This window comes from Calonectris borealis, chromosome 30 (genome assembly GCF_964195595.1).
Source record: "Calonectris borealis chromosome 30, bCalBor7.hap1.2, whole genome shotgun sequence".
NCBI lineage: Eukaryota > Metazoa > Chordata > Aves > Procellariiformes > Procellariidae > Calonectris > Calonectris borealis.
In genome coordinates, this window is record NC_134341.1 from 2147465 (window position 1) to 2174141 (window position 26677).

A 26677-nucleotide genomic window follows, 5' to 3' on the forward strand; every position below is an offset into this window, starting at 1 on the left:
CCCCTGCCCCCCCCCGCTGCATAGACGACCAGCCCCGGCCCCCCCAGATTAAGGGGTGATGGTGGATTAAAGCTGGGAGATGGGGGAAGCCTTGGGGACGGCCCTGACACCCCCATTTCCACCCCTGAACCCCCTTTTTTGGGGGGGGATACAAAAGTCTGGGGGAGGCGGGAGGGGAGCGGGGGCTCGTCCCCAGCCTGTCACCCCCTTATCAAGGCACGTTTTTGGGTGTGTGTCCCCCCCCGGGGATGGCTGGAGGGGTTTTGGGGGGCTGCTGGGGGTGTTTTTGGGGGGGGGTCCGTGGGGTGCACGGAGCAAGGGAGGGACCTGGGTGCCACAGAGCCGAAACGGGGATGAACGGGTCCAGCTGCCCCCCCCCCCCACCCCGGTGCGGGGAGCAGCGCCGGCGGCATCCCCACCCCAAAATCCTCCGACCCCCCCAAAACACGGGGGGGGGTGGTGAGCACCCCGGACTCCACACGGAGCCCACCCCTGCCCTCCCCGGGGTCCCCTGGGACCCCACTGAGGGCCCGTGTCCCCCCCCCCCCCCCGGCCGCGTTTCCATAGGAAAATTAAGCTCCATCAGGGATGACGGGGAACGTCACCGGGGGGGGGGGGGGGGGCCCACCCCAAAACCCCGCGGCAGAGCCCGTCCCCTCGGCGAGGTTTTGGCACTTGATTCCCGCTAGGCGCAGGGAGGGCTGGGACGGAGCAGAGCCGGCAAGCGGGGTGGGGGGGGGGGTGTCTCAGGGACCCCCACGTTACGGGGTGGGGGTGAAGGGAAGAAAAAAAAAAATCAACAATTAAATTAAAAAAAAAATTCCTGTTTTCTACCAATTCTCTGTAGCTTCCAGTATCAAGGGGGGGGGGGGGGGGAGGAGACGGACACGACGCGCTGGGGAACTCATAGTGCTTCACAGATTATTAAAATACAAATGCTTAAAGTTTCCTATATAAAAATATACAAATGCAAAAATATATATCGAGAGAGAGAGAGAGAGAGAGAGAGCGGAAAGATCGGCCGGAGGAATCGCCACGCTCGCCGCCTCGCCCCCCGCAGAGCTTTTTCTTTTTTTTTTCTTTTAAAAAAAAAAAAACAAAACAACAAAAAACCAAACACAAAACAAGGTAAAAACACCTTCGCGCTTCACAGTTTGGCTGGGTTTTGCCACCGATGGTTCGGCTCCGGAGGGAGGGGATCCCTGGATTCCAGGGGTTCCCCGGTTCCGGTGAGCCCACCCTGCCGTGGGAAGCGTCCGAGCATGGGTGGGCTCGGGGTTTGGTAGAAAATTGGGCCCCAGCGGCTCTCCCGGGGGGGGTTTGGGGGTGCCCCGGCTGGGGAGCGCTGGTTTGACTCCTCTCCAAAGGCCTTTCCAGCCCACCTGAGTGATTTTGGCAACCTCAGCCCCGAGCCGACGTCTCCTTGCCGGTGGTCCCGGCTATGCCAAAACCCACCGGGGCAGCCCAGGGCGGGAGGAGGCATCTCCGGGAGCGGGAAGCACGGCGATGGGAATCGCCGCTCTTCGCATCCCGGGAATTTTCCTGGTTATCCTCAGGCAGGGAAAAATAAAACGCTTCTAGAAAACGATACGGCAGAACGGGTGGGGAGGGAGGAAGACGCCGTTGGCAGGTGGGATTCGTGGATCAAAACCGAGCAAAACCGGGGGCTTCTGGCCTCCGTGCCGGCTTTCCCCCCCGGAATCAAAGGGGATCCACGCGACGAGCCCGACCCAGCGAGACGGGAATGCCGGCGGCCGCCTCCACCTCTCCAAACCGCTAACGCAAGCTCAACACCTTCTCCAGCTCCAAACCGGGGTTTGGTTTCCGCATCCCGGGATGGCTCCTACAACCGCCGCCGCCCGCTCTGCTCAGCTCTCCTCTAAGCTTCCCGGCGGGGTTCGCTCTTCTCCAGCTCAGACCCGTTTCGTGCTCATCTCACCCCAAAATTTCTGCTCGAAAACAAGAAGAGATTTCACCGAACGGCTCCCTGCGGTTTCGAGGGGGCGGTTGGGATCCACGTCCCACCGTTGCCTCGTTTCGGGGAAGGAAATAAAGCTGCCCCGCGTGCTCTGCATCACCCTGAGATGAAACCCCCCCCCGGTATCGGGGGGACGGCGCTGGGCCCCCCCCACGGCTCCTTCCTGCGGCGGGCAGGGGAGCCCCTGCCTGTTTACGGCCGGAGGGGAAAGGGCAGACATTGTCTGGACGGGAGCAGGAAGAGGAGGGTGTGGGAGGAAGAACGGAAGAGGATTGAGCCGTCCCGGTCCTCCCGGGGTGGGAAAAGCCAGGTATTGGAAAACCAAAAGGGTTTTCCCTGAACCGTCCCCATTTCCGACACCCCCTTTTTTTTTTTTTTTCCAGGAGGAAGCGCCAGGAGCCATCTCCACCAGCATGACGGCAAAACCGCGTCCCCTCCGCGCTTCACCCTCGCTGCTGGGACCTCTCCGGGGTGGAAAAGTGCCGTCTCCCGCTGACCAGCTCCGGAGGCGCTGATTTTTCAGGATTATTATTATTCTTAAAGACCAACGGCGGCCAAAAAAAAAAAAAAAAACCAAAAAAAAAAAGACGTTTTTCCCCCAGGAGAACCTCCGGAGCCGTCTCCCACCGTACCCCAACGCGCCGGGTCCCAGACCCTCCGCTAAATAGCTCGAGTGAACCTGCACGAAACCCTTTACAAATCGATTCCACGTGTAGAGTCACCGCTCAGCCCGCCAGAGCGAGGATTAGAAAAGCCGGAAGAAAAGGATCTTCGCAAAGAAGATCGCTGGAAAATAAAGATCAAAAAGTCCAGTGAAGGGCAAGGAGAGGGCAGCTCTTTTTACAAGGGGGGGGAGAAGGAAAACCTCACCCAAATAATTACAAAGAAATTAAAGAACAACCTAAAAGCAAAGCGTACAAAAAAGACCGGGGGGTTGGGGTGGTGTTTTTTTTTTTTCTCCTTTTTCTTTTTTCTTTTAAGATTACAATGTAAAATGTAATATAAGGTCTGAAGGAGAGCTCGGGCACTGTCCGAACTGTCCCAGAGGGTCAACCTGTTCCAAGATAAGGCATCAAAGAGACCAAGCCATGGTCGCAGCAAAATCTCTCCTCTCTCAAACGAACACATTTTATATTTTTATATATATAATAATAATATAGAATCTTTTTTTCTTTTTTTTTTTTTTCTTTTTTTTTTTTTTGGTGTTTTTTTTGTTTTGTTTTGTTGGGTTGTTTGTTTTTTTTTTTTTTTTTTTTTGCTAAAAAGTATTTCAACGATCATATACTTTTACCAAGGCATGATGGCGTCGAAGGCTAGCTACGGAGGGGCAGACGGATCTCGGGGAGGGAGTGGAGGGAGAGGGGGTGGAAAAAAAAAAAAAAAAAATAATAATAAGGTCAAGCCGAAATTAAAAAATATATATATAGCTCTGGCCTTCGTGTGTGGTCACCGGGCCCCGGAGGTCGGACAGCTCAAGGAGGGCTGCGATCCCAGGTAAGAGGAGCTGGGCTTTAGTGCTGGAGGGTGACAAGGGACGTCGCCCTCGCGGTGAAAATAGCTCCCGGCTCCGTCTCCGCTCGCCTCTCGGCCCCGTGCCGCCCGGCGCCGCCGTGTCGCCCGCCGGTGCCCGCGTCCCGCTTCGCCCTCAGAACCCGTTGCCGCTGATGTTGATGGACTGGAGGTCGGCCACCTGCATCACGTTGATGCCGCTGCTGGCCAGGCGGGCGATGCCCTCGGGGCAGATGGCTTCCATGGCCACCATGTTGGTGGCGATGAGGGCCGAGGGGGTGGCCCCGCCGTTACCCTCTGCCGAGGCCCCCGTGTCCATGGGGACGGCGGAGACGTTCATGGCCACGTTGTTGGCCGCGCCTCCCTTCTTGTTCTGGTGGGTCTTGATGTGCTTGGAGAGGTGGTCGCTCCGCATGAAGCGTTTGGGGCACTCCGGGCAGGCGAATTTCTTCTCCCCTGGAAGAAGGGAGCGAGAAAGGGGTCAGGCAGAGGCTGGACCAGTTCCCCCCCCGCCCCAAAACCCAGACCGGCAAGAAGGTGACGGGGGGAAGCAGCATCCCGAGCCCTACCTGTGTGCGTGCGCTTGTGTCGCTGCAGCTCGTCGCTCCGGGTGAAACGTTTGCCGCAGAGGATCCAGGTGCAGACGAAGGGTCGCTCCCCGGTGTGCCACCGCAGGTGAGCCCGGAGGTGGGAGGTTTTGCCGTACACCTTCCCGCAGCCCGGGATGTGGCAGATGTGTTGCTTTTTTTTACCTGGATCCCCAGAGCTCCTGAAAGAGTCCGAGGGGAAGAGTTAAAATAACCCTGAAAGCTCCAGCTGACCGCAGGGAGGGAAAATGGAGCTAAACAAGGCATTTTTGGGGTTTCAGCCTGCTCCTGGGGGTTTGGAGGTTGCTCGGGCAGCCCGGATCCGCGGCGGAGCAGCCTTACCTTCCCTCGCTGTCTTTGCAGTAGGGGCAGGTACACGCTTCCCTCCGCACTTTCCGTCCTTGCTGGGGCTGCGGGTCCGGGCTGGTCTCTCCTTCCTCCACAGCCGCGTTCTCGTCTCCCAGCCCGTCTCCGCTCGTGCCGTGAAGACCCAGCTGAGCACCGTGGTCGCCTGGAAGGAAAACACAGGAGGTTACCGCGGGCTCTCGGCCAGCAAAGCCCCGAGCAGCAGGGGGGAAGCGAGAGGGGCTTTCCCCGACCTTTCCCCACGGCAGCCACAAAGCCAGGGGGGTCTCGGCTTGCTCGAGCCGAAGGAAATTATTAATTGCAGCCTTCTCCCTCGGTTTTCCACAGGCTCCTGTCTTTTCGAGCCCTGGCAATCCCACACCAAGCCTTCCCTAGAGCCCCGGGGCTCCCCCTGCCCTCCACAGCCCCCAGCAAAGCGAGGGTCCCCCCAGCTCCCACACATCGCCCCACATTTTGGTCCATGCCCTTCGATTTGTGTCCAGAGGAGAGGCAAGAGCCGCATCTCTCAGGAAAAACAGCCCCCCCCTACGTCACTCCAGCCACCTGCCAACTATTTCAGCTATTTCAGCTAACCTAGCGCAGAAAACAGAGCAAAAATGTAAACCGAGCAGCGCCGGCCAGCTTGAATCGGTGTCAGCGATAAAGCAAGCGTCAAAACATCACGGAGGGAAACCCGGGCTTCTCCGAATCACATCTTGCTACCGACCTCACCCAGGTCCCTTTTCCCCCCTTGTCTTTTGGGCTGAAAGAGGCAGTTTTCCCTTTTCAAACATCTCTCCAGCTTAAACCCGATGAAAGCAACAATCCAGGAGCAAATTTACAAAGCAGATGCAAACCCTCCTGCCAACCACCTCCCCCCCCCTCCCCCCCAAAAAAAAAACGGCAGCGATAAATAAAGCGGGCTGGAAGACCGTAGTCTTCAGCAGCATCCATCAGCGAAGATACTATCGGCACGCGCTCACTGGTTAATTACTGCGATTACAGAAAGGGAGAGATATATATATAAAGTTGAAAAATCATCTGGTGCTGCTCGCGGAGCGCGGTCCCTCCCTCTCCCAAGGAGCAATTCCCAATTATAAAAGCCGTAGGAACCGCAGGGTAGTGCTGACGAGCTCCCAAACGCAGACAAACATAAACCATTCGTAACGGGGGGGGGGGTTGAGGGGTAGGAAGTTTTTAAGTCTATCAGTTTTCATTGCCATTTTATTGCTCTACGCTTATGCTGTCATCTAATTGCTTCTCCAATAACCCCATCTACACTTCACAAGTGTTTTATTTCCCTTCAAGCTCCGCTGCTTGATTATTTTCATGCTGAAAAGCCGGAGCGGGCGCAGAGACGGCAGGCTGAGTAATCTCTTTTCAGCTGCAATTAACATATGCCAATAGGTCTAACGGCAGATTTAGAGCCAAGACGCTTCCGCCGGACGGGCGGCGGCATCCTTGGCTGGCTACGGGCTGCGATTTGAGCCCAAAATTCACCTTTTTCCTACCAACTTCCTCGCAAGCAGGCAGCCAGGGTTGAGATCAGTGCCTGAACACGGTGGGGTTTGAACACGGGGCCGAGATAAAACACGCTTGTCCCCAACAGCAAATGACACTGTGCTCTGCCGCTCTTTCCGGAGATCCTCTCCCGCTGCCGGGAAATGAGGCGGTTGGGGCGAGTCTTCCCCAAAAACACCCATCTTGGGGCTTTCCTGGTGCTCTTTATCAGCAGCTGCCCGGCTGGCTCCAGCGAGGACGAGTTAACGGGCAGGACCGTGCCAGCCGGCCCTGACAAAGGCTGATGGGGACATGGGGATGCGAGGGGCGTCCTGGAGCCCTGGGGTCCATCACTCCATCTCCTCTTCCCAGTATCTGGAAGCTGTTGCTTAAATATGGAGCACAAATGTCACATAGCTGCAGTTTCCAAAGCCGGCGTTCCCAAAAAACAGCCCATGGTCCTGCTGCCGGCGTCCTCCAGAGCTGCATCACGACGGGGCTGCAGGAACAAAGGCCACCTCCCCGGCGTGAGGACCGAGATGCTGCCGTCGGCGGTGGTACCACAGGAGGCCAGCACAGCCTTTTGAGAAGCCCTGCTGGGACAAGTACCTTCAGGAAAGCGGTGAAATTTGCTTTAAAAACCTGGTTTTCCATGTAACAGCTTCTAGGCAGGAGGCAGCACACGAAGCATCCGCAGGAGAGGTGCTGGCGTTGAAGAAGGATAAACTTCAGACTTACGCCGTCCCGGAACGTCCATTAGCCGCACGCTGGGCTCTCTTCCTGCGGCCGGGCGGGAGTTTCACAACCCGGAGACAGCGAGGGGGGGAATGACGAAGAGTTTCTGGCAGCGGGCAACCTTCCCCGGGCCCCACAGCTTTGCTGTTACCAGCAGGTGTCAGTGGTGCCCTGGCAAAGCTCAGCGGAGGAGCCAGGGTAGGGGCCCACGCTCAGGAAAGGACAAAAGCCACCAGGAATAGATGCTTGGTTACTTGGGGCATCGGCCAGCTCAGGGCGGCGATGCCCGACAACTCTGCGGTGGCATTGCCAACGATCTGCGTGGCCGGTGGGGGATTTATGCACGCAGCCGGGCCATGCTCCACGTCTGGGCTTCCTTCAGCGAGAGGAACAGCTCCGATTTCACTCCTCCGGGCCACGGCGGCATCAATAAGAGCTCCGCTCTCCCAGGCAGGAGGACGCAAACAGGGAGGCTTGAAATTAGGGCTTGGCTGCTCTGTCCCCCAAGTCCACAGGGGTCCAGATTTCCTGGGCAAACCCTTTGCCATCGAGGATCGAGACACCCGGAGCATCAAAGCAACAACCAGGAGAGAAGGGTTGCAATCAAGGAAACGAACCCTGACTCATCCGCTCGTCCCGGCTCTACTTACGTGTCGCTGGGGCCGGTTTGTCCGCAGGGGGATGAGGCACACGGCGCTGTCTAAGCAGAAGCTGGGATGTCGTCCGTGTTACGGATGTCATCCGTGTTATGGATGTCGTCCGTGTTATGCGCTCACGTATCCGCGTCCCAGCACCGCGTGTTAAAGGACGGTGCCGGCCGCAAAGACCATATAACCCCGCGGATGGTCCCCTCCAGTCCAGGAGGAAACGCTCGGCTGAATCACAGCCAAAAGATGCTGTAAATAACACCCGTGACAGATACACTCGGACCAGTTCAGCCCTGGGACGGGGCTCCTGCATGGTGGTAGCGTTTATAACCGCAACGGTGGTGGTTGTGTTTGCCCTGACACCGGGACACCAAGGTGGAGAGGAATATTGTTGGCCATCGAGTGACGGCAACCAGAGGCCAGCTCTGGCTGTTCAACAACGACGCCGGGCAGAAGGAAGGAAATTGTCTGTCCCCCACAAAGGGGACACAATTTTGAGCCCCGCTTGGAAATCTTGGCTGGGCCCTCCCATACCTCAGCAACATTCCTGCGCTCCCCACAAAGTTTAGCAATTTTAGGACGAAACCTTTTCAGACCCCCCTCCAGCTCTTGCAACATATGTTTACAGCCTCAAACCAGCATGGAGGGAACCAGGGAGGGGTTTGTTGGGTTTTTTTTAAGCTTTATAAGCCAACGACGACAGCTTGTGTTACAGCGACAGATTAGAGATTTCCCTGTCGCGTATGTGCCGTCCGGGGAGAGCTGTTGTAAAAAGGAAGACGACACACGCGCTCTCCCCAAAATACACTTGGGAGGGGGAGAATCCAGCCCTTATGTCTTGGAACGGCTTCAATCTTCAAACATGCAAAAGCCTACGCAGCGTTTTATAGTCTGTTGGCATGTCATATGGAGGGGAAAAAAACCAAATCCTCCTTCTGGTAATCTATGGCTCGCATCTAATTAAGGTATAAATAAATTACGGCAAGAGAAGACAGATCTTGTACGTACACGCTTCATTCTTCACATATCAGGACGCGCCGAAGTCTCCAGAATATTGCAGTTTCAGGAGAAAGCTTGGCGGAGAGAAACCAGCTGGATAATTTACGTTTATTATCTCCACTAATATAGATTACTTCTAAGACCAAAGCTTTCATGAAGGCTGCCAAGCCCCTGGTCCATGCTCAGGTCATTGAAATCCTGAAAAAATATATTAATAGCAGAGGAAGGAGGGGGTTTAATCCTTGGAAAACCCTGGGAGGGACTTGCCTGAGAAGACAGGGGCGGGAGCTGACCCTGCTTTGCTGCGCCTGGCTCCTGTACCCGACCTGTCTTTGCCTGAGGAGCCCCTGCTCCGTCAGCACGGGATGGGGGTACTGACCTCCGAGACCCCCGAGAAGAGGGGTAGTTGTTTGCCCGTCTCACACTAAAACCAAAAAAGACCAAAGCACCCGAATCGTGGCTTGTGACTTCTCTCAAGACAAGGTGTTTCTTGTCCTCTAACTGCTCGTCGGAGGAAAAGTGCTTCGGTTTAGTCGTTTTATTTAGCAAACTAAAACGAGGTGAGAAATGCCCTGTGGATGGAAGAGAGGAGCATTTTTAGATCCACCCCAGCTGACCTTAGGAGAGGGGAAACAGAGTCGATGTTCATTTTTAGGGAGGATCCGGGGGAAGAAAAAAAAAAAAAAAAAAGAAAATGGTTTCTTGTGCAAACTCTGCAACATTGGCAGCTGCAACTCTGCAGAGGCAGGAGAGGAAGAGGGGGGTAAGTCGTCACCACGCAGAGCAGGGCACGCGTGACAAACTGATGTCAGCTTCCAGACGCAATGAAAAGAGGCAAGAGGAAGTTTTAAAGCTAAAAGAAAGGGCAACAAAACCCGGTGGCACGCAGCCCCGGGGCTCCCCGAACCTCTCGGCACATCTCCACTCACGGCGGACGACAGACTGAAAAAAAAAAAAACCCCAGAATCAAACCTTCCCAGCTCACAACTCAAGTTCTCCCCGCTTCCTCCTCCTCTTTTTTTTTTTTCTTTTTTTTTTGGCAGAGTCTGAAAGCCCGGGGTGGCAGCGAGCAGCGTTGCCTCGCCGATGCTGACTGCTCTCCCCAAAACACACCACCACGCTCTACTCCAGACAGATCAAAGACAATTAAGCTGTACTTGCTACACAAAGGAACAAAGTAGGTTTTGTAATGCAGTCCCCTTGATTTTTATCTCGTTTGATTTCCTCACTAATTTGCAAAATGAGTTAATCTGCAGTAGGAAGTCATTCATGTAAATTAGCCAAGCTCTCGTTTAATAATTCTTCGGAGTTATGGACAGCGGAGCGGGGAACACACAGTGCCTGGCTGCGTAAGATGGTGCAGTTTTGAAGTCAGACTGCAGCACGTTGAGTAATTGGGTTTTAATCTGGAGTTTAATGACTTGAAAAGCCACACGGCAAGTTGGGCGATATCCTTTAATTGTTGGAGGTTTCTGTGCGTCACAATAAATTACACTTCCTTTGGAAAAGAAATAAATAGGGATGGAGATGTCGGGTCAAGAGCGAGGTGGGCTGTAAGGGGAGCCGGAGCTGCGTCCGCCCAGCCCCGTGACGTGCGGGGAGACGTGAAGGAGAGTTAGGGAGTCACCTTGTCCAATTTGCTAGATCCCTGACCCCCCCCTCGACTTGCTAAATACCTTTGTCGCGCTGCAAACTGAAACGCAGATCTCCTTTGCCCTTTTAATTCCAGTCTGGATTGCCACAAAACTGGGATGAAGCCTCTAGTCCTGCCAAAGCCTTCGCTGGGGTGGCCCTGCCAGGGCGAACCAAACCGGCAGCCCGAGCACCTTCACCCCGTAGCATAGGCAGGTCCTACCAAACCACACCAAAAAAGAACTCAGGTTAGTTAAAAAGAGAAGTCCCTGGTGACGCCTGAGGAGCACAGGAGGAGGAAAATGCCCAGCTGGGAAGGGCGATCCCCGTGACCACCGAGGAGGAGGAGGGCTGTGGCCTGAGCCCAGCCCAAAGCACGCCCAGGAGACGGGGAAACCCCCGCGGGCATTTCTCACCGCACCTGAACCTCCGTATTCCTCTCGTCCGTCGCAGTCAAGGGCAGATGCTTTTTCCGAGCCTCAAAGCCTGTGTTTTTAATCACGGCCTTCTGCAGAGAGGGGGAATTTGTGCCCGCATCACTCACGACATCTAATCTAGACGTTCTGCGCCGGGATGGGGAGACGGCCGGACGGCGCGAGCCTCTCCGAGGTGGGAGCCAGCGCCCTGAGAGCCGACGCTCTGGAAAGGAGCCACGCTCAAACTACCCCTACTCCTCGGGGCCCCGGATCCAGCTCCTGCGCAGGGGCGATAAAGACCACGCTCCTCGGCGAGGAGGCAGCGGGGCTGAGGTCGGCACAGATAAAAGGAAAGGGAAGATTAAGGCTCGGCGAGACGGTCCGGAGCCGGGCGAGGAACCTCTCCTGCAAGGAGTCACGGGGTGCGCAGCACCCAACCAGTCCGACCAGCGCGGCTGCCTACCCGCTCCCATTGCCGGGCGGCCGAGCCCCGGCCTCGAGGAGGAGGAGGAGGAGCAGGGCTGCCCCGTGGAGCCCCAAACCCATGGCAACTTTGTGCGGGGCACAACCTCGCCCGGACGAAGCTGCACTGCAATAATGCAGGCTCTATATCGGGATCGCTCCCTTTTCCCAAGCAGACCCCGGGATCTCTCGGGATTTGTGGAATTTCTTCAGCAAACCACCCTCTTTATTATGGCAAGGAGAGAGGTCAGCCAAGGAAGCCGGGAGGGTATTTAAAGTCCAGCCCAGCTAGAATTTAGAGAAGGAAATTTCACAATATAATTATTTTCTGACGTGATGTCATGGGCGTAATGAAACAAACAATTACAGCACGTTAAGGAGAGATCCTGTCAGGGCTTGCTGGCCCGAGATTGATTCCGATTTTCCCCTCCCCTCCGCAGACGATGCCATGTGGATGTCTCATCAAGGCCCTGCTACAAAGCTTCCCTTAAAAACAGAAAATAGGAGACAATCAGGTCTTTGTGTCAGTGCCCCGACGGCTGGAAAGAGCCCTGGAAGAACAAAGTCGCAGCAGAGAGCTAGGGATGCATTTGGTAAACAGATTTCAAAGGGTTACTTCCCCCACGAAGGCTTTTTTTTTGTTCAGAAGGATGTCCTTGCTACGTCCCACTGCTCCATTTGACCACAAGCCTCTGTCCAAATGATAGACGGAGCCCCGAAAGGGAGCTCATCCTGCCAAAACACCCCTGGGCAGGGGCACGGCTGGGGGCTGGCACATCTCCCCAGTCCCACCAGTGCTCCCTGCACCCTTCCAGCTCCAACCTCCCCTGGAATAAAACATCCTTTAGCGCTCGGCTGTTTTGCACAAGACAAGGGCCTCGGATGAGGGGTTTAACTCCAGCGCTGGCCTAATGGGAAGCCACCAGTGGACGCCTGTTTACCCAGCACATACCTCAGCCAGGCAGGGCTCTCTACCTCCGAGGCACGGAGCGCTAAGCAGCAGGACTCTGCCAGGGACAGGTACGTGGGGCAGAAACACTTCGCTGGCAAAACTATACGGACACGGAGCTAAAAAAAGTCCCTCTCCTCCTCCCTAAAGCTCGCTCAAAAGGGGAAGAGAAACCCCGGCATCGCAAAATTCTCGAAATCGCCCCCACCCCGCTTGCCACAAAGCCTCCGCGCGAAGGGGCCTCGTGCACGACGTCCCCTTCCCGAGCAGGCCAGCACTGGGGTGACATTCGGGTGACGCTGCTCTCTGGGGTGAGGACCCCACTGAGGTGTCCGAGTGTTGCAACACTCACCTTTGCACTGCTACATCCACAGAAGAGCACCCAAAACCTCTTTCCTTCATCCCGGGGCGGGGGGCAGTTTTGCTGCCCACTTGCGTGGGGAGCAGTGGCACCCAAACCCACGCGCGGGTTTTTGGGGCAATGCCAGCCGAGGAAATCCCCTCCCCGGCTGCGTGGCTGCCTTCCCCTCGCAGCAGAGCCGGCTGCGAGGCCTGTTTGCCCACATACCAGCCCATTACGGTCACAGACCTTCTCATGTCTCTGCCACCGGCGCTAATTCACAGCCCATCTAACGCTGAGGAGGAGGAGGCAGCCTGCAAACCACCTAATTAATACAAACACAGGCTGAGGAGTTACATTTGCACAGAACGCTGGGCTCTGCCTCATGCCCAAGAGCAAAAATCTGATTTTTAAAGAGCCTTTTTAGGTGTCCTTTTCTCCAGGGGGATCTTTCCCCTCCCCGCTTTGCAGAAAAGAAAGCAAAATGCAGAAATCTCGTCCCCAGCCCTCACGAGGGGGCTGAGAGCCACAGCCCAGAGGAGTCCCCCTGCCCACGGACTGGAGTGGGGTTCAGGAGGGGAGACATGCGCTTCCCACAGGCCGGCAGCAGCCAAGCCAGGACACGGGAGCAGCTGTCAGCCCCGAAGGAAGCTGAGCTGAGCTCTTCGAAGCAGCTCAGCTACAGCAGATTTGCAGAAAAGTGGTAGGAAACGCGACGGCTGCAAGCCCGGGAGGCAGCTGGGGTGCACGCTCAGCTACCGAAACCCCTCGCCACACACGGGCACCCCCTTCTCCCCACCACGCCGTAACACGTGGCAAAACCCAAGGGGCCGGGAAGACCAGCTGCCAGTCTCCCCTCCCAAGCAAACCCGGGTTTTATTTTCCATTCCTCGGAAGCAGAGGAGCTTTTTCTGCTACGAAAAAGCCTCCCAACTCTTAGCCTCGAGCAGAAAACCAACGCAGAAAGTTCCAGCACACGTGGTACGTGCTCGCAGAGCAGCCGAAGGGGAGGCTCCTCATGGAAAATGTTCAGCGATTTGGACAACAGAGTCGGTAACAAACCGCTCCCTTAAATTGCCAGCAGAGAGCTCGGACAGGGAGGGATCCGCATTCGCAGCCCCCCAACGCGGCAAAGGATGGCTCAGCAACGCGGCCGTGGTGCGGATGGAGACGACGCACCCAGTGCAAGGTCCGGGGGGGCTCAGCACCCAGCGGAGAGGGGCTTTTTGCAGGTGGCAGGGGGACAAACGGACCCATTGCCATGTCTGACGGACCCAGCTAGAGAAAAACTCCTCCAGCCTGGAGTTAAACCACGCAAACTGTGTGAAGGGATCAGTGCCAGGGAGCCTTCCGTCCCCGCCGCAGCCTCTGCGGTCTCGTCCTAGGAGCCTGACTGACGGTCCCATCGAGCGAGGGTCTCGGTGGGTCCCCGCGAGCCCTTTGAAACCTGAACCCTGCTCTGGTTTTTCAAACGTAATAACATCAAAGCGTCGCCTGAACGTCACATCCTCCGAGCTAAGGAAGAGCGAGGCCCTCGGCCGTGGTTCTGGGTGCAGCCGCCAGCGTCGGACGGTGAATTTGTCACTGCGGATCAAGAGCTAAACAAGCTGCTGAGCTAAAAAAAAAAAAAAGGAGGAGGAGGAGGCGGCTCCCCAGCGAGAGCGCGTTGGATGGGTGGTCTCTGGAGCGTTCCTCCCTGCCCCACCTCCGAGGGCAGAGCCAGACACAAATACAGGAACTAGGAGTTGCCCATGCGTTTCTCCGGCGCCTTCAAAACAAGCACGCCTCGACGCAAGCGGCCCCGCTGGGCTGCAGGGCGAGGGGATCCCACCAAACCCATGCAGGCGAAGCCGAAAGAGACCCCTCACCACCTGCATTTCCACGTATAAAAGAGGTGACGCGCCATCAGCACCCCTCTGGGTGCGAAAACGAGCGTGCTCTAGCACAAGCGGGTCTCTCCGCTCGGGGAAATCCAAGGATCAGGCTAATCCCGACTGCGGCGCAGGCTGTAATAAACCCACGGACGCCTGCAAGCCAAGCTGCTGTAGCAACAGCCCAAAATACTGCTGCAAAACAACTCCGGGAGAGCAGCCGCCTCCTCTCGCGAGAAGGAAGCACGAGTCAGATTGAGCAACATTTTTTGCTGCCTCTCAGCTGTGACTAAATCGAGCAACTGCCTTTTTAGCTGGAGCCAGAACAAAAAAAAAAAAAAAAAAAAAAAAGAAAAGAAAAACACTGGAAAAGCAAGCAGAGCTCCTTTTCGGCACCGATTTCTTCCGCGGCAGGAGCTTACGGCCCCCTCATACAGGCAGGCACGGTATTTCCAAGGGAAGCCAAGCAGCCTCAAGCTCACACCCCATGTCCACGCACCCCCAACCTCGGGCTGGTGGGAGCTTTTGGGAGACGACGAGGCTGATCCGGGAGGAACTGAGCAGGGAGCTCTGCGCCAGCCGTGAACGCGGGCAGGATGAGATCACAGCGTCCCACACCAGCACCCAACTTTAGGCTAAATATATACTTAAAGAGCCCATTCTTCCGCCCCTGCAAGGAAATTCCCCAGGGCTTTTTGTTTGTTTGTTTTCTAGGGGGAGGGCAAGGGGATTTAAGTTATTCCTGAGGTTTTTAAGGCTGTGACTCTTTCTGCGGGCTCCCGCAGCAGAGAAGCTGAGCCGGACTGAGCCACTCCCCAACCCCGACCCGAGACCCCCGGGCGGCTGTCGGAGCAGGACAGCGGCCTCGCGCAAAACCACGCTTCACCCTCAGCGACACACGCAGCGTCCCCCTTTTCCCCTGCCTCTCCTCTCCGCACGTCTCCCCTCCTTCCCCATTCACAGGCATCCCCTCTGTTTCTTTGCATGCAATCAGCTGCCCAAGAGAGTTAATTAGATCAGAAATTCCCCCAAATGAGTTTCAGCGTTTTCTGGCGATCGGCAGAGGCTTAATACTTCCTTCCCAGGGCCAGCAAAAGCGCCAGCCCGCTTGCCAACTCGGTTTGGCATCGATCACCCCCAGCTCTAGCCCTGGCACGGCTGTGCCAGCGCCCTGAACCCCACAGAGTCCAGACGGCGCACGGAGCCAGCTGCGTTGCAGCCAGGCAACATCGCTTGGCTTTCGATTTCCTCTGCCCGGCTACGGAAAGGAACCGAGACAAAACAACTTACCGGCAGTGTTTGCTATGGCCAGCGGCAGCCCTTGCAGCTGATGAACCTGGATCCCAGACGCTCCCAAGGCACTGAGGTTAATAGTCTGGAGGCCTGGCATGGAGGAGAGCTGGGCAGCGTTGACCGTGACAGTGCCGCTGGGGAGGGAGGCGATGGGGGTGAGCGTGGTGCTGGTGCTGCCCGTCTGCCCCAGCGACACTCCCTGCATGGGGGCCAAGGTGATTGTCTGGGCCTGGGGGTTTTGAACCTGAAGGTTTTGGAGCTGGATGGTCTGCCAGCTCACCTGCCCGTTGGGACCCACCGTGGGCGTTCGGATGATGATGGGCCCGGAGTTGGGGACAGCTTGGAGCTGCAGGTTCTGCAAGGCGTCTTGGGAGATGGCTTGAGTGGCAAAGGTCTGGCCAGAGAGCGGGGTGGTCTGGAGGGCTTGGATCGTCTGCCCTCCTTGGACTAGCTGAGGTTGGATCAGGATCTGCTGCTGCTGCTGCTGCGATTGCTGACTCTGATCCCCCTCTTTCTGCTGCCCCGGCTGCAAAGCCACCCCAGAAACTTGGCTCTGCAGAGAGTCCGAGCTCTGGACGCTGCTGACCCTCTGGGGCGTCTGCGCCTGGACGTTGGTTCCCACCGTCGCGCTGGTGGAAAAATTCATGATGCCCATGTTACTGGTGGTGGTGGTGGTGGAGTAGCTGTTGGCGTTGGTAAAAAAGGCGCCGGAACTAGCATGAGACGTGGCCGTGTTGGTGGAACTGATGGCTGCACCCGAGGTGGCCGGCTGGGAGCTGCTGTCCGGAGAGCCGGAGCTGCTCAACGTGACCGTCTGAGAGGTGGGAGCCAGGCTGGCGGCCACGCTGTTGACCGGCAGCAAGGTGATGTTGCCGTTCAGAGCCACGGGGACGTTGGCCACGTACTGGGTTTGCCCTGAGAGGGTGTTGTTGGCTAAGCCTACGCCCTGGATGGGGACGGCCTGCTGCAGCAGGTTTGGCATGGCGATGAGGTTACTCGTCCCCGCTCGGCTCGTTATGATCTGCTGGTTCGTGCCGGGGATGATCTGGAGCTGACCAGAGGCATCCTGCTGCACGTTGACTTGGGCAGGGGTGGTGGCAAACTGGAGCTGCTGCCCATCGATGGTTTGGAATTGGGGAATGACCTGGTACTGGATATTTGGGATAACGCCCGGCAGGCCCGTGAGCACCTGCTGGTTCTGCAGGTTGGAAGCAGTCGTGACCACGTACTGCCCCGCGCTCACGGGCCGGCTTTTGGAGGCGTCTCCGCCGTTGTTGCCGTTGCTACCCTGTTCCTTGGAGGCTGTTGGCGTGCTGGAGCCGGCGGAAATGATTTGCCAGCCGTTGGCCGACTGAGCGATCTGAGCGGCGGCGGCTGTCAGGTCCAGCTCGCCGCTCCCGCCTTGCTGGCCCTGGGAGCTGTTGGAGTTCTCGTTGGGAGACTCGATCCTGCTGCAGGTGGCTGCCAGCAGAGCCAGCGGGGAAGGTTGTGATTCCTGGGAAGGAGAGGAGGAGTTAAAGACGCGGGAGGCGGCCCGATGGGCAGGCCGAAAATAAAAAAAAAAAAAAAAAAAAAAGGAGAGAGGAAAAAAAAAAAAAAAGAGAAAGCAGGGAGGAGCGTACTTGGAAAAGATAAACACTCCTTCCTGAGAAAACCCACCCACAGCCGGAAAAATACAACTGCCAGACACAGGGCTGTCAGGCCGGGACAGACTGAACCCACAGGGAAAAACCCTCTGGGAGTCAGGAAAGGGGAGGGAGTTTGCATGTAAAAGGCAACAAGAGATGCCTCCTCCACCCCAAAGCGAACGAATCTCCTCGCAGGAGAACAACTCTGGGGAAATACAGTCATTTCTGGGCACCCCGACCTGGCGAAGAGCCAGTCGGGGCTGTGGTGTTTACTGGGAGCAGGGGAACTGTCATGTTTTCGAGGGCACCGTGCAGAGCTGGGGGAGGAGAGGAAGCCACGGGCGCTGCAGGTCGGCGCTCCGGCGGGGCGTTTGGCAGCGTGACGATCCCCCGGCGCGCACTTGCCCTTCTCTTCCTCTCCCCGGGGAGAGGAGCCGGCGTAACGCTCGACTGGGTCAAACAAACACCTCGGCCCGGCCCTGGACTTTGCCACGGGGACGGCGAGTTCCCCAGGGTGAACGGAGCCAGGAGGCCGGCGGCTCGGGGCTGTTCCTCCCTCTCCGCACTCACCTGGCCCTCCCCACCGCCTGTGCTGCTGTTACTGCTGGCATCTCCTTCGCCCTTCTCGGGCTTCACCGTCGCCATCTCCTCGGGACTCTCTTGGTCTACGCGGGCGGGAAACGACAGCGGGAGTTAAAGACATTTTTGGGCAGGAGAGGGGGATGAGGAGTGCGAGGACACACGGGGAGTCACGGGCAGGGAAGGCAGGAGGGCTGGGCAGAGGTGGGGGGGACAGCACGCTGGCAGGCGCTCTGGGGGGGACCGTGTGCTGCTTGGGCACCAGCGCGAAGGGGCTGGGAACCGGAGGGAGCTGCCAAAGGGGAGCTGGCAGCGGGACAGGCGGAGGAGGACCCGGCCCAGCTCCAGGCTCCAGCTCCTCCCCACCCGCTCGGGACACTCCCTGGCCCCCGTCGAGGTCCTCCCCGGGCCTCCCCTTTGCCTTCCCCGCTGGTCTGGGAGCACACCTCCTGCCCCGGCCCTCCGTGGATCCACCCCGGAGGCCCGCTGCCTGCCCTGCCCACAGGATTCCCCACGGCAGATCCAGCCCACGGGGCTCCACAGGGATCCCCTTACCGGGGCTCCCCCATCCGTGCTCCCTCTGACCCCACCGAAAGGGGGTCCCTGCTCCCCCCCAATCCTTCCTCTCCCACTGCTCGGGAGCCTCCACATCCTCCTCCTCCTCTGCCAGAACCTGGGGCTTGTGCCCCCCACTCCTGCCCACCCCCCCAGCACCCCTCACCAGGGTCCCCTCCAGCCCCCCAGCATTGCTTCCGTGCACTCCCCCGCCACCCCAAAACACCCCCAGCAGGTCACACCTTCCCCACGGCTCCCCCCCACCCCACGGCTCCCTCCCCCCCCACCCACAGGGCCCCCATCCACACCTCCCCCCCACCCCACAGGGCCCCCACTCCACGCCTCCCGCCCCACCCCGCTGCTCCCCCCTCTCCCCACGTCTCTCCCCCCACTCCCAGGGCCCCCACCGCACGGCTTCCCCCCACCCACAGGACCCCCACTCCACGGCTCCCCCCCCCCCACACACACAGGGCCCCCACCGCACGGCTTCCCCTCACCCACGGCCCCCCCCCCGCACGCATCCGCCCCCGCAAAGCGCCTTCCTCGGCGGGGGGGGGAAGCGCCCCCCTCCCCCGGTACCTGCTCCCACAGCCGCCCCCCCCAGGCCTACACCCTCCCCTCGCAAAAATCCTCCTCTCCACGCCCGATCCCCCGGGATCCTTCCTCACACCCCCCCCTCTCGCCGGTGCCCCCCCCCCCGCGATTACCGGGGCCTCCCCCATCAACACCCCCCCCCCCGCCACCGCCCCCTCCTCCGCTCCCAGCCCGGCCCGGCCCGTCCGCCGGGTCCCTCCCCCGAGGCCTTCCCCCTCCCCCGGGTCCCTCCCCCGGCAGGTCCCCCCGGCGCGGCACGGCGAGGCGAGGCCCGGCCCGGCGGGGCCCGGCCCGGCGTGGGGCGGGGCCGCCTCTGGCCCCTCCGAGCGGGCGGGCGCCGTCGTCTGCGTGTGCCTGGGCGGCCGCGCGCCCCTCGCCCCCCCCCCGCCGGCGCGGCGGGCCCGTCCTTACCGCTCATGGTGGCCGGGGGGGACGAGCCCGAGCGGCGGCGGGGCGGGGGGGAGGAGGGGCGGGCGCGCCCGGCTCGCTGACGAGGCGGCCTAACCCCGCCGGTGACCGCCAAGGGGCTGCCGAGGGAGGGAGCCGCGCGCCGCGGCCCCGGCCCCGCGGCCCGCCCCCGCCACGGCGTCCGCCAATGAGACGCCGCCGCGGGCGGGCGAGTGACGGGTGGGACGGCCAATAGGGAGCGAGGGCGGGCCGGCGGAGGGGGGAGGGAGGCGGGAGGCGCACCGCCCCCGCCGCCCCGCCCCGTGGGGGAGGGGAAGCGCCGCGGGCGGCGGCCAATGGGGGAGCGGGAGGGGGGGGCCGGCGGCCGCGGGGGCCAATCGGCGCCCGCGCGGGCTCACAGGGAGACCCCGTATGGGAGCGGCCGCGGCGGCGTGGGCCGCGGCGTGATGGGCGCGCGCCGCCGCCAATGGGTGGGGGGAGGCGGGGCGGAGGAGTGACTGGCAGCGGGGACCGCCAACCGGCCGCGCGGCCCGCGGCGCGGGGGAAGGCGGGCTCGCACACTGACGGGCTCGCTGCCCAATCCTAGCTCGGAGGCGTCGGCCGCGGCCGGGTGCCGCGCCAATGAGAACGGCGGTCCGTCTCAAACTGGCCAATGGGCGCCGCGAGGAGGCGGGGCGAGCGGCCGGGCTGCGCCCTTGGAGGGACGGCTTGGCGGCGCCGGGAATGTGGCGGAAAAGGCGCCATTTTGGTGCTGGCTCCGCCCCGGCAGCGGCGGCCGCTTTGCCCGGAGCCGGGCGTCCCCAAGCCCGGGCGGCGTCCTCGGGGCGGCCACGCCGGCTTGGTAACCCGGGCCATGTCGCGACAGCGCCGCTCTTCGCCCCCCGCGTCACCTTTTCCTGTCACGAGCCACCTCAGCCCTGTCGCGACAGCCGCCATCCCGGTGCGACACGTCCTGACAGGCCCTCGGCGGGGCCTCGTCGCTGTGTAAACATCCCCAGGGCCCTGTCACCACAGCGGGCCCTCGAGTCGCTGTCACGACATGCCCCACGTCCTGTCACAGCACCCGGCCCTGTCATGACAGGGACTGTCACCGCCAGGACGCCTGGGCCTCTCCCATCCACCGGTGCGAGCTCCTGGCTTCAACCCTGCTCTGGGCATGGGCGGGGCGGGGGGGGCTTTTTTGGGGGGGATTTCACAGAAAAAAGCCCCCGGTTTACAAAAAAGGAGGGGTTTGATGGCAAACGAGGTGCGAGGGTCCCCGGGGACGTGGCCGTGCAGCCACCCCGGCAGCGGGAGACGGGCAGGGACGGTGACAAACCCGGGAGGGGGGGACGCGAGGTGACATTTAATGTCTTTTTATTTTTTCGCTTTCCAGCATCAAAGCCGCCCCACACGGCGTCGTCCAGCCGCCCCCCCGCCAGAGCCGCCTTTCTACCCGCTGCCCGTCCCCGCCGGCCACCGCCCTTTGATGTCCCCCGGTAACGGGGGGCCACGGCGCGGGGAGCCCCCCCGCCCAAGGCCCCGCTGTTGATTTTGGAGGCGCTGCCGAAGCCAGCGAGCCCCTCGCCCGGCGCCCCGCCAGCTGCCCGGATGCCGTCTTCGCCGTGACCTTTTTATTTTCCACTTTTTTTGGCCTAATTCCCTTCGTCCCGCAGCTGGAAAATTGCCGGCGCTCACCGCGACCTCACCCCGCTTCCAGCGGAACTGTTTTATTTCGGCTTTTCGGCACCGCACCGGCCCCGAGCCCCCGGAGTCATTAAAACAACGCCGGACAAAGAGCAAAGACCCCACCCGGGGAGGTGAAATAAAACCAAACCCCCCTCACCGCAGCCGGCGGTTTTTGGGGACAACCCGGCACCGCACCGAGCCTGTCCCCCAAAACCCTGGCGGCGGGGAGGGGACAGTTGTCTTGCCCGCTGTCCCCTTCCCAGTGACTTTGTCCCCTTCCCCGTGCGGGTGGGGAGGTGGCCGCCACTTCACCCCAAACCCCGCTGCGGCCTTGAAGTCGCCTCTGCCACAGCCGTCGGGGGCCGAGGGGGGGTCCCTGTCCCTGTGTCCCCTGCGCCGAGCGAACGTGGCGCTTCCTTTCATCCGGGCCCGTGTCCCGCCAGCTGCGGCGTCAGCAGCCGCGGGTGGGACCGGTCCCCCGCCTTGCCTCGGTTTCCCCCCCTGACCCGCAGCGGTGGCACTTGGGGACATGTGGGGACACAGAGCGTGTGTCTACCCAGCCCTGTGCCTCAGTTTCCCCTCCTGACCCACAGTGGTGGCACCTGGGGACACGCAGGGGGACACAACGTATGTCCACCCAGCCCTGTGCCTCAGTTTCCCCCCCGACCCGCAGCGGTGGCACTTGGGGACACAGCATGTGTCCACCCAGCCCCGTGCCTCAGTTCCCCCCCCCAACCAGCGGTGGTGGCACTTGGGGACACAGAGCGTGTGACTACCCAGCCCTGTGCCTCAGTTTCCCCCCCTGACCCGCAGCGGTGGCACTTGGGGACATGCAGGGGACACACACACCATGTCTCCACCCAGCCCCGTGCCTCAGTTTCCCCTCTTGGCTTGCCAGCAGTGCCATGTCACCGGGGAAGGGGACAAACCCAGGGTTTCCTGGCTGGTTTGTCCCCGTTGTGGCGTCCCCGGGGCCGGTGACGCTGCCGGGGCCGCGCTTCGCAGCCCCCGCCCCAAAAGAGCCGGGCCCGGGGGCGGGGAGGACACAAGGTGGGTTGGGGGACGCGGGGACTGTCCCCACCCTGTCACCGCAGCTGAGTCCCGGCCAGCTCGTCACACCACGCTGGCACGGGGCGAAGGCCAGATCTGCCTCCTCCTCCTCCTCCTCCCCGCTGCCTCCTGCCCCCCCCGTCCCGCCGTGGGGCTGGGGGCCACGGGGGGGCTGGGGATGGTCTGGGGGGGCTGCAGAGAGCCACCGCAGGGCCCCCACCCCATTAAACCCTCACCCCCTCATTAGGGCCCCCCTTATTAGCACCCTTCACCCCCCCCAGCGCCCCATTACTCCCATCAGGTTCTTCATCCCATTAACCCCCTCCAGTAGCCCCCCATCCCATTAAGACGCCCCCATTAACCCCCACCCTATTAGCACCCCATTGCCCCCCCATTACTGTCTATTGGGACCCCCACCCCACTACCCTCCACCCTGTTACCCCCCTCGGGACCCCCCCCACCAGTAACCCCCCACCCCAATTGGACCCCCCTCAATCAACCCCCACCCTATTAACACCCCATTGCCCCCCCACCCCATTACCCCATCGGGACCCCCTCCCCAGTCCCCCCCCCAGTCCCCTCCCAGCCCCTCTCAGTCACCCCCCAGACCCCGCCAGTCCTCCCAGTCCCCCTCAGCCCCCCTAATCCCCCTTCCCAGTTCCCTTCCAGTCCCTCCCAGTCCTCCCCAGTCCCTCTCAGTGCCCCCCCAGTCCCCCCCAGTCCCTCCCAGTCCCCCTCAGCGTCCCCAGTCCCCTTCCAGTCCCTCACAGTCCTCCCAGTCCCCTCAGTTCCTCAGTCCCCCTCAGCCCCCCCAGTCCCCTCACTTCCTCCCAGTCCCACTCAGCCCCCCCAGTCCCCTTCCAGTCCCTCCCAGTCCTCCCCAGTCCCTCTCAGTCCCCCCCACTCCCTCCCAGTCCCCTCCAGTCCCCTCCCAGTCCCCTCAGTTCCTCCCAGTCCCCCTCAGCCCCCCCAGTCCCCTTCCAGTCCCCTCAGTTCCTCTCAGTCCCTCTAGTCCCCTTCCAGTCACTTCCAGTCCCTCCCAGTCCTCCCAGTCCCTCTCAGTCCCCCCCAGTCCCCTCTCAGTCCCCTCAGTTCCTCCCAGTCCCCCTCAGCCCCCCAGTCCCCTTCCAGTCCCCTCCCAGTCCCCTCAGTTCCTCTCAGTCCCCCTCAGCCCCCCTAGTCCCCTTCCAGTCCCTCCCAGTCCTCCCAGTCCCTCTCAGTCCCCCCCAGTCCTCCCAGTCCCCTCAGTTCCTCCCAGTCCCCCTCAGCCCCCCAGTCCCCTTCCAGTCCCCTCCCAGTCCCCTCAGTTCCTCCCAGTCCCCCTCAGCCCCCCTAGTCCCCTTCCAGTCCCTCCCAGTCCTTCCAGTCCCTCTCAGTCCCCCCCCCAGTCCCCTCAGTTCCTCCCAGTCCCCCTCAGCCCCCCTAGTCCCCTTCCAGTCCCTCCCAGTCCCCTCAGTTCCTCCCAGTCCCCCTCCAGTCCTTCCCAGTCCTCCCAGTCCCCTCAGTTCCTCCCAGTCCCCCTCAGCCCCCCCAGTCCCCTTCCAGTCCCCTCCCAGTCCCCTCAGTTCCTCTCAGTCCCCCTCAGCCCCCCTAGTCCCCTTCCAGTCCCTCCCAGTCCTTCCAGTCCCCTCCAGTTCCTCTCAGTCCCCCCCCACTCCCTCCCAGTCCCCTCCCCGTCCCCTCAGTTCCTCCCAGTCCCCCCCCAGTCCTTCCCAGTCCTCCCCAGTCCCTCTCAGTCCCCCCCACTCCCTCCCAGTCCCCTCCCAGTCCCCTCACTTCCTCCCAGTCCCCCTCAGCCCCCCCAGTCCCCTTCCAGTCCCCTCAGTTCCTCTCAGTCCCCCTTAGTCCCCTTCCAGTCCCTTCCAGTCCCTCCCAGTCCTCCCAGTCCCTCTCAGTCCCCCCCTCCCCAGTCCTCCCAGTCCCCTCAGTTCCTCTCAGTCCCCCTCAGCCCCCCTAGTCCCCTTCCAGTCCCTCCCAGTCCTCCCAGTCCCCCCCAGTCCCGGCGCCCCCTGGCGGCCGCAGCGGGTCGGTGCCGCCCCCGGGCGCGGGTCTCTGCTGCCGCCTGGCGGGGGCGCCTGGCCCGGCTGTGCCCAGCGGGGCCGGTCCTGTCCCCAACAGGGTCCCCAACCCTGTCCTGTCCCCAACAGTGTCCTGTCCTGTCCCCAGCAGGGTCCTGTCCTGTCCCCAGCAGGGTCCCAGCAGGGTCCCTGACCCTGTCCCCAACCCTGTCCTGTCCCCAACGGTGTCCTGTCCTGTCCCCAGCAGGGTCCTGTCCTGTCCCCAGCAGGGTCCCTGACCCTGTCCCCAACGCTGTCCTGTCCTGTCCCCAACAGTGTCCTGTCCTGTGCCCAGCCCTGTCCCCACCCTGACCCCAGCAGGGTCCTATCCTGTCCCCAACAGTGTCCCCACCAGTGTCCTGTCCTGTCCCCAGCAGGGTCCCAGCAGGGTCCCTGACCCTGTCCCCAACCCTGTCCTGTCCCCAACGGTGTCCCCAACAGTGTCCTGTCCTGTCCCCCAACCCTGTCCCTACCCTGTCCGCAACAGTGTCCCCAGCTCTGGCCCTGTCTTCACCTCAACCCTGTCCTGTCCCCAGCAGTGTCCTGTTTGTCCCCAACCCTGGCCCTGTCCTGTCCCCAATAGTGCCCCAACAGTGTCCTGCCCTGTTCCCAGCAGGGTCCCCAACCCTGTCCTGCCTTATCCCCAAAGTGTCCGCAACGATGTTCTGTCCCCAACAGGGTCCCCAGCTCTGGCCCCATCCTCTCCCCGACCCTCTCCTGTCCCCAACAATGTCCCCAACCCTCTCCTGTCCCCAACCCTGTCCTGTCCACAGTCTTGTCCCCATCCCCAGCCCTGTCATTTCCCAACCCTGTCCTGTTCCTGTCCCTCCCCTGTCCCCAACCTTGTTAATGTCCTTTCTTTGCCCTGTGCCTGCTCCTGTCCCCATCCCTGTCCCCAACACTACCCCTGTCCTGTCCCCAACTGTATCCATGTCACTGTCCTGTCCCAGTTCCTCTCCCCATCCCCAGTTCTGTCCTGTCCCCAACCCTGTCCTGTCCCTGTCACTGTGCTAGCTCTGTTGCTCTTCCCATCCCTGTCCCTATCTTGTCCCCAACCCTGTCCCTGTCCCATTCACAACCCTGTCCCTAACCCAGTCCCTGTCCCCGTCCCCCATCCTTGTCCTCATCCTCACCCTTGTCCATGTCCCCATCTCTGTTCCCTGTCCCCATCTCCATTCCCATCCCCGTCCCCATCCCCGTCCCCATCCCTGTCCCCATCCCTGTCCCCATCTCGCGCCATCTGCATTAGCGCTGGGGACGCAGGACGGGGGACTGAGGAGCCCTCAGCTCTGGCCAGGGGGGTGGACCAATATGGGGGCAAACTGGGAGGGGGAATAGGGGCACTGGGACCAGCCTGAGGGGAACAGGGGCACTGGGATGAGGAAAGGGGGCACTGGGACCAGTCTAGGGGGCAACGGGGGCACTGGGATGAGAAATGGGGGCACTGAAGTAGGTAATGGGGGCACTGGGACCAGTCTGGAAGTGAATGGGGGCACTGGGATGGGTAATGCGGGCACTGGAACCAGTCTGAGAAGGAATGGGGACACTGGGATGAGAAATGGGGGCACTGGGGTGGGTAATGGGGGCACTGGGACCAGTCTGGAAGTGAATGGGTGCACTGGGATGCGTAATGGGGGTGCTGGGACCAGTCTGGGAGGGACACAGAGGCACTGGGGTGGGTAAGGTGGGCATTGGGACCAGTCTGGAAGTGAATGGGGACACTGGCATAAGGAATGGGGGCACAGGGATTGGTAATGTGGGCACTGGAACCAGTCTGGGAGGGAATGGGGACACTGGGATGAGAAATGGGGGCACTGGGACCAATCTGGAAGTGAATGGGGGCACTGGGATGGATAATGGGGGCGCTGGAACCAGTCTGGGAGGGACACAGAGGCACTGCGGTGGGTAGGGGGGGCACTGGGACCAGTCTGGAAGTGAATGGGGACACTGGCATAAGGAATGGGGGCACAGGGATTGGTAATGCGGGCACTGGAACCAGTCTGGGAGGGAATGGGGACACTGGGATGAGAAATGGGGGCACTGGGATGGGTAATGGGGACTCTGGGACCAGTCTGGCATGGAAGGGGGGCACTGGGATGAGAAATGGGGGTGCTGGGACCAGTCTGGGGGACACACAGATGCACTGGGGTGGGTAATGTGGGCACTGGGACCAGTCTGGGAGGGAATGGGGACACTGGGATGAGAAATGGGGGTGCTGGGACCAGTCTGGGGGACACACAGATGCACTGGGATGGGTAATGGGGACTCTGGGACCAGTCTGGCATGGAAGGGGGACACTGGGATGAGAAATGGGGGTGCTGGGACCAGTCTGAGGGGGACACAGAGGCACTGGGGTGGGTAATGTAGGCACTGGGACCAGTCTGGGAGGGAACGGGGACACTGGGATGAGAAATGAGTGCACTGGGATGGGTAATGGGGACTCTGGGATCAGTCTGGCATGGAAGGGGGACACTGGGATGAGGAATGGGGGTGCTGGGACCAGTCTGAGGGGGACACAGAGGCACTGGGGTGGGTAATGTGGGCACTGGGACCAGTCTGGGAGGGAATGGGGACACTGGCATAAGGAATGGGGGCACTGGGATCAGTCTGGGAGGGAACGGGGACACTGGGATGAGAAATGGGGGCACTGGGATGGGTAATGGGGACTCTGGGACCAGTCTGGCATGGAAGGGGGGCACTGGGATGAGAAATGGGGGTGCTGGGACCAGTCTGGGGGGGACACAGGGGCACTGGGGTGGGCAAGGTGGGCACCGGGACCAGTCTGGGAGGGAATGGGGACGCTGGGCTGAGAAATGGGGGCACTGGGGTGGGTAGGGGGGGCAGTGGGCGCAGCCTGGGGTGCCCAGCCCCCCGG

General features: G+C 60.9%; 1 protein-coding gene and 2 long non-coding RNA genes across 5 annotated transcripts; 1 reads left to right on the forward strand and 2 right to left on the reverse strand.

Annotated features, from left to right (window-relative positions):
- Positions 1-1094: 1094 nt before the first annotated feature.
- On the reverse strand, positions 1095-19143 carry SP1 (Sp1 transcription factor). The gene is made up of 6 exons (XM_075133789.1): positions 19031-19143; positions 17462-17556; positions 15261-16758; positions 4417-4585; positions 4057-4256; positions 1095-3943 (listed from the first exon to the last, which is right to left on the reverse strand). The coding sequence occupies exons 1-6, from the start codon at positions 19035-19037 to the stop codon at positions 3624-3626; spliced, it is 2289 nt and encodes a 762-aa protein (XP_074989890.1). The 5' UTR covers positions 19038-19143; the 3' UTR covers positions 1095-3623.
- On the reverse strand, positions 8569-14893 carry LOC142073711 (uncharacterized). Of its 3 annotated transcripts, none has more exons than XR_012670452.1 (3): positions 10354-14893; positions 9977-10151; positions 8569-8724 (listed from the first exon to the last, which is right to left on the reverse strand). It is a non-coding gene; the product is annotated as an uncharacterized LOC142073711 (long non-coding RNA). The 3 variants fall into 3 exon arrangements; XR_012670453.1 differs by lacking the exon at positions 8569-8724 and adding an exon at positions 8861-8872; XR_012670451.1 differs by lacking the exon at positions 8569-8724 and adding an exon at positions 9742-9798.
- A 382-nt stretch (positions 19144-19525) lies between the features above and the next one.
- On the forward strand, positions 19526-20941 carry LOC142073789 (uncharacterized). The gene is made up of 2 exons (XR_012670469.1): positions 19526-20150; positions 20403-20941. It is a non-coding gene; the product is annotated as an uncharacterized LOC142073789 (long non-coding RNA).
- The last annotated feature ends 5736 nt before the right edge of the window (positions 20942-26677 follow it).